Below are 13,385 nucleotides of genomic sequence, written 5' to 3'. Positions count from 1 at the left end.
ATCATTTTTTCCGTGCGAAATAAATAACTATTAAAGTATTCTACTGTTTGATACCAAAATTGGAACATAAGTAAAAATACTTATATTTGCAACAAATTTAAGAAAAACTTAACCCTTTGTTGACCATTAACCTATCAGGAGAAAAATAAAGTAAATTCGTTGCTTTTGATTAGAAAAAATTTATTTGACATTTGATTCAAAATATTAACTGAAGATAAAACTTCGCACAGTGGAAAAAAAGGGAAATAAGTCTGTAATTTCTAAATCCTTAATTAGATTTGAATAAAATTTGACATGCGCAAAGAAGTGTTGACGAGTTTAAATTTTCAATTTTGACCGCATGCGCCCACCAGGAGTGCGGCCAGGGGTCCCATAGCAGGGCACCCCGGGTAAAGATACAAATATGAAAGCATACACAGAGAAAACAGATTCGTGATAGCAACCGAATTTGTTGCCAATCGAATGATTCGGTTGCACACATAGCATTTTTCAGTTCTAACAATTCAGTTGATAAAGAAGAATTTCAGTTGAGGCAACCAAATTTTAGTTACACATTCCAAAATATTGTAGCCACAACTGTAAAATTCGGTCACTAAGATAGAATCATTCGATTAGCAACAAATTCGGTTGCTATCACGAATCTGTTTTCTCTGTGTATGTATATCACCATTAAGCCATATAGTGTTTTCATTTCGAAAATTATCTGCATTTTTGACATTTTTCTTTTAAGTAATTGTCAACAAAAAGGCGGTCTTTTTTATCCAATAATTTCTTACAACCCTTGGGAATAAAAGGAGAACTAATTTTCTTCACAATATATTTAATAATAGCATCATACTTTGTGTCTTTTGGGTGTTCTTTTATCCAAATTTCAAAAAGTTAATTTTTTATAGCACAGTAAGACCCCTTTCACACTAGGCAATTTAGTTGCGCAAGTCTCTTGTGTTTGTAGATGGTAGAGGAAATGTCGGGTTAAGGAGAAGAAAATTTTGCATGCTGTTTTGTTGTTGGGCAAGAGACTTGCGCAACTAAATTGCCTAGTGTGAAAGGGGTCTACCTAGAAAAAATTAAATTACTCCGAAAGCTTAAGAATGCGCAGTATGATATAAAGTGAAATGAATTCACAACATTTCAATATATTTATTTATTTTTATTTCAAGTTTAACAAACGTTAAAATATTTTTAAAAGCTTCTATAAATTTAAAGTTTTGTAATCAAAATAAATTACTTTAAGGTTATGTTTAAAAATTTTAATTTTTAATATAAAGGGAAATAGTTTCCAAACATTTAGGAAAGAAAAGTGAAGTACTTAGACGTCTCATTGTTTTCCATTTTAAACTTTATTTAAATTTTTCACACACTTTCCACAATTAACGGTTAAAAGTTACAATATTACTTATATTGATACTATTCACAAATTTTTAAAAATGTTTCGAAACTTTGAACTTGAATGCGTGCTGTCAAGCAGTATTTTGTATTTTACAAAAACCAATTGCGAATTTTATTGCATTGGAGTTTTAGTAACAGGTTGACAACAAAAAATAATGAGTAATAACAACTTCGAAATTTGAATTTCGCACGGAAAAAGTGATACTTTGAACTATAGAGCTCTGTAAAAAAAAACACATTTGTATATTATTTATTCTTTATTTTTATAAAAAACTTCTATTTTTCGTTAAAAGTATCTTTGTTAAAAAAAGTATCAAAATTACAAAAAAGTGTAAAAATCCATTTACCATTTTGTTTTAATTTAATTTCTGAAATATGGGATACAAAAAAGTACCAAAACTGGGTTTTCGCTCATTTTGTGCCCTTAAAATTACAACCATCAAAAAGTACCTTTCACATGTCCATTTTTTTTTTTGAATAAATTCAGATTATATTGGATTTTTGGTGTTATATTTATTAGTTGCGGATGATTTTGTTTAAATAAATTAACCAGTAAGAGAGCTATATATGCCGAATCTTATATACCCTTAACCAAATTATACTTTCATATTTTTAGATAAACAAAATTTAAATTTTTTTTATTGTTTTTCAAAATTGTTTTTGAATTTTATTTTAATAAGTTTTTTTTTCCATTTTTTTAAATTTTTCCAAATTTTTTTGAAGAAAAAAAAATTCGGGTTAAAAATTTTTTTTCTCGATTTTGAACCATTGTAGGTCTATTGGCCTATTTTTGATCTACATATTAATATAGAAAATATGGATATATAATGATAGATATTTCAAAGTCCTTTGCAACGTTGTATATAAAGCCTTAGTAAGATGAACCTACAATGGATCAAAATCGGAAAAAATATAGTTTTTAAACCGAAATTTTTTTCACCAAATTTTTTTTTGTTTTAAATTTTCATTCAATAATAACTAAAAACAAGTAAGAAAGTATGGTCGGTCAAGCCCGACCATATAATACCCTAACTAAGTAAAAGAGCAAAAACCTTTTTCTTTTAAAATTTCAATAATTTATATTTTTGAGTGATTTTCGGAAGTGGGCCTTATATGGGGGCTATGACCAATTATGGACCGATCACCATGAAATTAGGTCGTGTGGTTTATGTCTATATTAAAGTTAACTATGTTGAATTTTGTGTGTATACCAACATTTTTAAGCGATTTATGCACGTTAAAGCGATTTTCGGAAGCGGGTCTATATGGGAGCTATGACTAATTATGGACCGATCGTAACAAAATTTGGTGACATGAATTTTGTATATATAAAACTTATTTGGAGCGAAATTTGTGTAGATACATAGATAAATTAAACATTTATGACCGATAAAGTCCAATTTCGAGGGGACATTTGTATGGGGGCTAGGTGAAATAATGGACCGATTTCAGCCAGTTTCAATAGGCTTGGTCTTTGGGCCGAAAAAGTAACATGTACCAAATTTTATCGAAATATCTTCAAAATTGCGACCTGTACTCTGCGCACAAAGTTTACATGTTAACGGGGGTAAAACTATTTATTTTATACAAAATACGAATGTTATACAGATTTTCCTTACACTCCAGTTTATAATTTGAAAAATATAAAATTTTATATATAGTTTAAAACCTCCACATCGTGTTACTTAAAAACTAACCCAATTTAGTTTATTCATTCAATTAAGTTCATTTATTGTTTTTTCTACATAAAAAATAACAGACTTCATCTTAGAATGCACTCAACTGGAAATAACTAACTCTTAAACAAATTTCCTTAATAAACATTTTACTTTATTGAAATGGAATTTATCGCCCAAAATATATATAGCCTGTTATGCAAACAACATAAAAGTAAAACTACTTACTTAAACGAATCGAACTAATTAAAATTTTATAAACTTTGTTTATTTAGACAAATATTTTCATATTTTTTATCTTTTTTCCAAAAAACCTATTAAACTAAATAAAAATAACTAAATAATGTATAAACCACAATATTTGTAGCATTCTTAAAATTGTTTTGAAAATTCTTGCTTTAAGCTTAAAAAAATAATCAAGCAAAAGAATAAAATTTTATAGATATTCCTACTAGTTTCCCTAAAAAACAAACCAACAGATACATAAAGATACAGTTATTTCTGAAGCTGTGTAAATGTTTGTGTAAAAAATAACAATGTCTTTATTGAATATTGTATGTACAGATAAATTTCTATATTTAACAATGTATTCTTCTATATATTTACTTGTAAAATATAGTTGAGTTAAGGAGAGAGCTGTGGGGTTTATTACTCTTATAACACGCCTTTGGAATCTTTTTTTTTTTTGGAAAGCAAGTAAAAAAATGTATATTTTCAATTTGGTTATGATAACAATTTCTTTCGTCTTTTTTTGTTTGTTTCTTTGTATGTTATTTTGTAGGGGGGTAATAACATAAACTTATTGTAAATATTCTTTCCTTTTTCGTTTTTTTTTTTCTGCTTGCGAAACTGTCTTTTACAAACACGCCATTTTTATGTAAATAAGCGTGGAAATTGAAAATGTTATCTTTTCTCTAATACTTGTGTGTAAAAAACTGTGTGTATGTCTGTTGGAAAAGTAGAAAGTTTTGGAGGACAACAACGACGCACTTAAGAAAATGTAGACATATTGATAAAAAAAGGGCTGTAAATACATGCTTAGAAAATCGTACACATACCTAAACATATGCATTTTGGCATAAAGTTATAACAATTTAAAAGTTTTTTTGTATGTGTCAACATATCTATGTATTACATATTCGTAGTATGTGTGTTTATGTAATGTATATAGATGCAGACATAATACCACCAGCAACAGTAGAAGTTTTTTCTTTTTTTTTTTTGCAAAAATAAGAAAACGTCTTTCAATTTTTATATTATCGCCATTGTTTTGGAGAAAGGATTGACACTCATGCTTATAAATACATATTAAATAATATTTTAAAATTGAATATTTAAAGGAAAAAGCTTTAATGAAAATATATGTTTAAATAATTTTATTGGAATCTTTAAGATATAGTAAGAAATTGTTAAAGCTGGAACAAAAATAAAATAAATTTTGAACCTTTAATCTTCTGATATTGATCATATTTAATATAGAGAATTTCGAAATTCGTGTTAGTTTTAAATTTTATGCTAAGGACTGAGATTGTAAAAATTTTAATTTACATATACATACGTTAATAAAAATCAAACCACTAAACTTACTGTTTTGTTTTTTTTATTTGATTGAAATTATTATTACAATTTACTATAAATATTATTTTTATAGTTCTAATCTATAGTGATAAATTTATGAACCTTTTCCGGAAACCCTTCCATTATGGTTTTTATTGAGCTTTCTGTCATTTTGCTCGAACAAGTAGCCCATCTCCGTTTGAAATCGATCACGCTTTTGGAGTCACTTTTTTTGCTCTTCAAGTCTCTTTTATTAAGAGCCCAATATCTCTCCTCAGGCCTTAGCCTCAGGCATTTTGGAGGATTTGCCTCTCTTGGTACAAATATCTCATTATTGTTCTTGTATCACTAAAAACTAGGGTATTCAATCGATTAACCGTTAATCGGATAAGCGATTAATTTTGGACGGTTAACCGATTAATTTTGGATGGTTAACTGTTCGAATAATTTAAAATTGCCGATTTTGAAATAACAAATAAACCGATTACTTTGTATCGATTAACCGATTAACCGAAATCCCTTTTTTTGCACTTTAAAAAATTTGTTTGTATTTATTTTTCCGTTTAAATTCAAACAGAAATTTGAAATTAAAATTAGATTTTTTGAACATCCAATAAACATGATTAGTGAGTATGTACAACAACTGACATATTTAATTTACATGTATTTGAAACTTTGTTTTTATATGTAAAGAAAATTTGTTTTGGAAATGAGTCGTTTATCATAACTAAACAAAACTATTAAATTAATCAAAATCTAAAACAATCCAAAAAGGAATATTCTTTATCATGCTTTTGATTTCTCCAACATATGCAATCAGCGAGAGAGTTTTTTCCCAGAAAAGTTTTATTAAATCTAAAGAAAAAAATAGTTTAAATTATATTCGTTTTATTAAAGATTATTTCAGAAGATCTCACTAAAATCTTAAAAAACTCACACAAAAAACGTCTTTGAATATTTTATGACATTTTACTATTTCTTAAATACATAAATTTTCAACAAATCATGCGATTTCAGAAATATAAATATGTAGTTGATGCTAATATCTTTCTAATCTGTATTTAACCCAAATTTTTAAAACATGAATTTTAATTTTGATGTTTACAACAAAAAAACACTCTCATACAAAAAAAAATTGACTTTTTTTGAAAACTGATGAAACTATATGAAAAATTATAGAACATCGCATATTTTGTATTACTCAGTTCATAAAACGCGGATTTTGAGTTATGACGTTGTTGCAGTAAATAGGCGATATGTTTACAAAAATGATCTCAAACACCTTATTTGATGATTTTGTACACAAAATTCGTTGTTGTATTTTCAATTTAAAATGAAAATATAAATTATTCGGTTAATCGAATAATTTTAAATAAACCGATTATTAACCGAATAAATCTAAACCTCGATTAATTATTTGCTCGATTAACTGATTAAACCAGAAACCCGATTAATTGAATACCCTACTCAAGATCTTGCTTACCACAGTGACATAATGTCAAATCAGGCCAAAAATAAGTGGACACATTAAGAAGTCTTCTTTTGTATATCAAGGAATATAAATTTCAGTATTTATAGAGCCCTTTATAACAAATGTTTGGCTTCTTCATATTGCTTGGGAAAATTGTCTGCTTTTGGGCCCTAAAACTTTCAACAACATTCCCTTGAGCATCAACAACATAAAAATTTTGACCCAGAAGCTGCGTAAATTTTTTCTTTATTCATTATGCTGCAGGTATATTTTTTGGGCGTTTTTCGACCAATTCTCCCTCCAAACGAATCAACTGCAGATTGAGCAGCTCATAAAAATAAGACCCCTTTACTTCCAACAAATACAGAGAATTACCATGGATATTTAGCATGGGTGTCCATTAGGATTGTTGACCGGGCTTCACATATGATCTCTTACGCTCATAACTCTTATGTGTGTGACAAAAAAAAAAAACACATTTAACAGGGTGACAGGGTACGCAGGTACCTGTATGTTGAAGTTACATATAATTGCACAATATATACAAATGCTCCATATTATGAAATGCAAAAAAAGAAATTTAAGTATAGCCTAACGTCAATTCAATAAATGGGGATTCCCAAATATATACACAGTACTAAAATAAATAAACTCAGCAAGTAGAAAGACAGACTACTCAGTATTGTGTTGTGAGAGTATGAGTAATATTTTCCATATAATTTGTATGTGGTACCCGGGTGCCCTGTTACCCTGTTAAGGGTGTAAAATGATTTACCACTCCCTCCGAAGTCGAGACACAAAAGTGTCCATTATAAAAAATAAACATAACAAAAAGTTCAAGCATATTTTCGGATATTTAAAATAGGCTTTCAAGATATCTCGGCTTCAATTCGTATGTTATCCATTTTCCCTGCTTTTGAATGAATCCTGCTGCTCTCAACCATTTTTAAATTGCTGCCTGAGTAGCTCCAAATGATTTTGCTAGCTCTTGTTGAGATTTACAACAATCTTCATGGAGTAATGCCTCCAATTCTTCTTAGTCTTCAATGTCAAAATCACCACTTCTGAATCCCTCAAACTCTATCGCATGTTGAAATCGATGGAATCAATTCACTATAAGCTTTGTTGAGCAATCTATTTAAATTGATTGATTTAATTTAAATCAAAACTTTCGGCATATGACGATTCGTTGGTACTAAATTCGATATTTTCGAAGCATTAAAATTTAAATTTCTATGTTTGAAAAACTGTATTTAAGTATTCGTTTATATTGCTATAGGTAAATGTTCAGTATGTACAAGATCTTCCAATAGGTACTTCCGATCTTTTACAGTTGATAGCAGCCATATTGGTGAAGCAACATCTGTCGAATTGGCTGTCGTTTATTCAGTTTTGCTAGATCACATAAACAGATATAGTGTTCAACAACACGTGTAAATGATAACATTATTTTACCAAAAGTGGTGTTCTCTTCCGACCCTAATTTTTGTCAAGAAAACATTACGTCAACAAACAAAATTGTCGAATTTGGGTCAATACCAATCTACATGAGATCCCAGACCATCCAATCCATGTGGTTTCAACAGATTGGCGCTACATGCCACTCGTCTCATGCCACTGAAAATTCTGCACAAGCAATTTGAGGGTACGATCATCTCAAGTAGAGGTGATATGAACTTTCAACCGAGGTCGTGCGATTTGTCCCTGTCATAATTTTTTCTTTGGGGTTTTTTACTAGAAATCCGTTTCTCATCAAAACAGAATATGGCATAAAAATTCGTCTCCTTTGAATACAGAATATTGAACCTCAATATCCAATTTTGTTAAATTCCAAAGTTAAAAAGTTATACGCAATTGAAATTGAGCGATCTTACACCATTCTTACTTAAATTTGAACTTAAAATTTCGATAAAAAACAAAAAAAGGGACTTAAATTTTTTTTACAGCTTTAAATTTTATATGATCATAGAGAACCTGTGTACCAATTTTTAACAAATTTGAAGCGGGTAAGGTTCAATTCCTTGTTATATTAATTATTTTGTTTCACGATCTGTAGTTTTTAATTTCATAATTAACAGAAAACCAAAGAAAGTCTCAATTAATTAGTGAATATGAAACAATTTTATATGTATTGATTTTCAGCCTAAAAGTATGTGATTAAATAAACAAAATAACGCAATTAAATGCTTAACAAAGCAGAACAAATGTCTTTAATAGTAAACAAACAAAACAAGTATCAAAAAATACTTCAAAGTTAAATGAATTATACAATAATCTAATATTGATTTTTCTCTCTATATTACCACCATTACTACTATCTGTTAAAAGCAAATGGTGCATTAAATTTGTTTATGATATTTATATAATTTTCTTTAATTTTTCCATACATTTAATAACAATAATAATTATAATTGTTGCTGTTGTTATTATTATAATAATACTAATCTTTACGACCATAATCGCCACAATTATTTCTTTTATTTTATTCTCTTACTCATTATTACAATACTTAGTACCTTCACCATATACCCTCGAATACTTAGATATTGTTTTTTTTGTTTGTTTATTGAAGCGGAGGGGAAAAAAGATAAAACAAAATACTAAATCAGCTTAGGGAATATTAAAAGAAACAAAAATATTTCCTTATAGCTATTGAAAATACTCAAAAGCATTGAATATTAAGCATTACACAACACGAAATAGAGGGGAAAGAGGAGCTGAATAGAAACCAAAAATAATTAAAGATCCTTAAAGAATTAACAAATGAATAAATACAATGGAATGGATGGCATGAGTTAAAAATAAAACAAATTTACCAACAAATAGAAAAAAAAACACTAGGTAAAAGGAAGTAAAGAATGTGTGTGAATAGAGGAAAGTGACACTAATACTCAGATAATCACAGATTAACCCTTTTGTGTATAATGAACATTACATTGTATATTTTGTGTTTGAGTATACGGCACGTGTACATAAGCATAGCTATTATACATACTTATGTATAAATATGTATATATTCATGTGTCAAATAAATATTGAAAGTGTTTTTGCGTCATAAGGAATTATTTAAAAATACAGGGAGACAAATGAAATAAATAATATAAGTGGATTTAAATAAGTGATAAAATACAAATTGTATACAGGAAATTTATTAAATATATACTTTTATTTTCATAATAATAGAGTTAAAAGAAAACAATATTCTCTTTCAAATGTTTCTTAAGAAATTATTATGAAACATAAGGACAAAAGAAAATTTCATGTTTTTGTAGTAAAGAATTTGATAACAATAATACAAATAAATTCTGATGCCTTATTTCATGAATAATTTTAATAACAAAATAAAATTATGTAAAATCAATTTCGCATTCTATATTCAACTTTAAAGAATCATAAATATCTTTTACCTACCACGGATATTATACGCAGCTCAACGCTTATAAACATATACACAAGAATACACAGTGGGACAGAATTAAAATTTGCAAATAAATCTAAGTTTAGCCAAGGACGATTCGAGTTTAAGTAGATTTTTTTTATAGATTTTATTCCTTATTCTGGTTTAATGTAATGGTTTATAATAAAGAGAGCAACATAAATTTTATTATAGAGAAACAATATGTAGGAATAATTTTAAATAAACGTTTGCTAGACTAGATTTTACAATGCAATTTAGAATGTGTATGAAGGTTTTTAGAAGGAGAAGCAAAGCCCATCTAGAATGACTTCCAGGAGTAAACAGGGTGGAATGGGTATCGGATTTTACAGAATGTGTAAACAAAAAAGGCCAACATAGTAAAGCTATAAAAATTTGCGGCATTGTAGATCTGGGCTACTTATCAGACGTCTCCTTGCAGTGACGTCTTCCAAAGCTACCGATCAGTTTATTGACCACTTTCTCTGGTTTTCCACGGTCTTTTATTTTCCTTTTAGTTTCTTTATTCCTACTGCGAAAGATTTTCATTTCATGTATTACAAAGAGTTATTTTATATTAACTGTTTTAAATGGAGCCACTCCCTCCAACTCCTTTAGATTATGCAGGATTTGCCAAATCAAGGTTAATTTTTCTAATGAATGCTGTTACAAAAATATATGTTTTAAAAAAATTAAAATAAAATCTTAAACAAAAATATACTTTATACTTTCCCCCAATTTTCGTCAAGGGAATCACATTATTTTTAACAAATAATATTTAATTGAAAAAATCGCGTTCTTTAAGGATTTTATATTTTAAAAGAAAGCAAAATCCTTAATTAAATAAAAATAAAATCTCTAAAGAATAGAAATGTTAATATAAAGAAAAATAAAAATAAAATCCATAATGTATTTTGAGCATAAAATCTTTAAATTTTAATTTTAAGCAAACAAAACCATTTTACAAACATATGTATGTAACCAAGATACGTTACTAAACAAAAATACACATGTATGAATTTTGAATGCTTAGATTTAAGTTAGAGAGTGTATGTGTAAGTAAGTATGGATGTGTGTGATTTTTAGTCCTTAAGATACAAGTGTATTTTGTTTTAATTAATTTTCTTGTTTATATTAATAACTTCTTTAAGCAAAAACCAAATATAACACACATGTCTATATGCTCTTGTCTTTTATTATAGTTATACCCACCTTACAATTAGATTTGGGTTCAAATCTTAATCCTGAAGATATCGAAGAAGGTGATGATGTGTATTTCGAGTGTAAAGTTCATGCAAATCCAGCAGCTTATAAAGTTATTTGGAAACATAACGTAAGTAGATGCCTTTTACTTTAAAATTTTTTATTTTGTTTTTTTGTTATACATAATATATATTTTAAATATATAACTTACATGTGAGTGTGTAATAATATGTATTTTAAATTAAGTTTTCACAAAAACTATTATTGATGTACTTTTTTTTGTTGTCGAAATTTTCAATTTACTTGCTAAAGAAAATTTGTTAACAAATTAATTTTTGGTTTACCGTAAAAGCAAGTTTAAAGTTCAATGTATGTAACAACAAATGGTAGATTTTGTAAATAAGTTAATTAAAAATTCTTGATACACGACAGTTGTAAAATGTGCTTTTCTAGGTTAATGAGAAATGATAGGAAAAATCTGTAGTAATGAATATTATAGTCTCTACCGAACTTACGAAAGTGTTAAATGGTTTTTCAGTTCTGACTACGTTTATAGCTTTCCCACTGTCCTGAATGTTCACTACACACTTTACGTACAATGTTTGGAACCCAGGGCCTTGATCGCCATCTTAATCAAAATTCGTGTTCCTCACTAAGTCTGTCATAGGTTTTCTAAACTTTAAGATTACGAAACGGATACACTAATTTACTTATGAGAGCCAACATTGAAAAATCAAGGTACATAGATCCGATCTAATATAAAACTACTGACTATATCTCCATACCAACATTTGTTTATTTATTTGTTGACCTAAAAAATCTATTTAACAATAATGTTTATAAGAAAACTGCAAAAAATTACAGCCATATATAAATTGACACACTTTTAATTATATTAAATGTTGTATTTTCTTTTACCTCAATACTATAAAACTTCCTTTTGTGATATCTATCTTTAAAAATTTATAAAATATATGTATGAATTAAAATAGTATCAATTGTTAGTGATATAAAATTTCTTTATATTTTTCCTTTAGAGATAATAAAATTTACCTATGCAATTTTGAATTTAAATTTCTATACAATTGCAATAAAAATTAAAATTTAATAGCATACCAAAGAAAACTATTTAAATGCATCAACAACATACAATTTATCCAGAACAATTATTGAAAATAAAAATAAATCAATAAAAAAGGAATAGTAATTGAAATTAAATTATTATGGAAAGTAATAAAAATGAAGCCTTAAAGTAGACTATAAATTTTGTTTACACTTTATATTGGAATGGAAAAGTTTTTATGGAGTATTTCGATATATATTCCAAAAGAAGTTTATGCAATATCAATATTTTCTAAAATATTTAATATAGATGCAATGGATGGCAAACAATTCTAAACTGTAATGTCTAATATTTTAATTGGTCCATTTTGTTCCGTATTGTTACGTTTTAACCTTTTCAAAACGTTAGTTTATTTCCTTTAAATAAACCGGATACTTTTGATTGCAAATAAAAGCTGTTTAGTAGTTTAAAAATTGTAACAACTCTTTATTTATTTAAAATGAACAACAACAACAGAATTAAATAGTCACTCAATGTTTTTTTTATACACGTTTATAAATTCGCAGAACAACAGACACCCTTTATAATGTAAACGAATTCACTTGAAAAATACAGCAAACTTTAAGGCACTCAGTTGATGTTTCGAATAGCGTCTCTGATAAACTAACTAACGACTGCAACCTCTGCCACTATTTATAACACTGCCATCTGCACTCTAGATTGCTCTTTAACTGTCTAGAGCTTTCTAATACATACGCCATCTGTGGTGGACTTTCTACAATGTTCTTTAACTGAATATTCGAATTCGAATATACGGTCGCAGCAAACAGCGTTGCCATACTTACGATCAATGGTCAACTGACAGCTTTTATTCAATGTTAATAATGCCCATAGATATATTACAGTTTGCTATTACAGCACTGCTATTTGAAAACATTATGCTACTTTTAAATCAGCCGTTAAAATCGTTATATTTGAATTCAAGTACAATTTCGTAACAATATAAATAAAAGCGTTAATTTACAACATATAAAGGTTAGTTTTCAATTTCTAACAACCCCTTAATAAAATCTGTAAAATAAGGCCAAAGCAGACCAAGCCCGAAAGTAGAACGTGTTGCAGCTTCATCACTTATAATTTTCACCGGCAGCTGCTACAGACTAGAGCTTGCAGCTTCGGTCTATTTAAAGGAATTGTATTGTTTTTCTATTCGAATATTGGTAATTCATATACGAAAAAGATTGAAAGAGACGTAGTATGTCTGTCAACGTTTCAAAAAGTCCAAGCATTTCGACAATTATTTAGCAGTATTCTTCTACCTCGAATCAACAGAGCATCTGCATCTGCAACTCCGAAAATTTTCCATGCAAAGACATACCAGTTGTGAACTCCGGGATAGTTTGTGTGACAATAAGTAACACTGATTCGCAAGTGCGTTAGAATTAACCCGGTTCAATTTAGTCCATCTGGACATTTTTATGAGGTCAGGATTATGTGAGTCCTCCTCATTAATTTCTTTTAATTTTAAATTGAGAAATTTCATATTTAGCTTGTTCACCATTCACCGTGTGTCAATATAAAGTGTGTGTGATATTAAATACGCACTAAACA

The 13,385-nt window shown here is 28.1% G+C and overlaps 1 protein-coding gene across 1 annotated transcript in view; it reads left to right on the top strand.

Moving 5' to 3' along the window:
• The window catches only part of side-VI (sidestep VI), a 127,430-nt gene that overhangs the window by 3,293 nt on the left and 110,752 nt on the right, over positions 1-13,385 (top strand). Inside the window, exon 2 of the mRNA XM_065513607.1 lies at positions 10,711-10,841. Within this exon, the coding sequence (XP_065369679.1) occupies positions 10,711-10,841 (131 nt within the window). The remainder of the gene's footprint in view (positions 1-10,710; positions 10,842-13,385) is intronic.

This window comes from Calliphora vicina, chromosome 1 (genome assembly GCF_958450345.1).
Source record: "Calliphora vicina chromosome 1, idCalVici1.1, whole genome shotgun sequence".
In the NCBI taxonomy this organism is placed as follows: domain Eukaryota; kingdom Metazoa; phylum Arthropoda; class Insecta; order Diptera; family Calliphoridae; genus Calliphora; species Calliphora vicina.
This window is presented reverse-complemented; position numbering and strand designations above follow the sequence as displayed.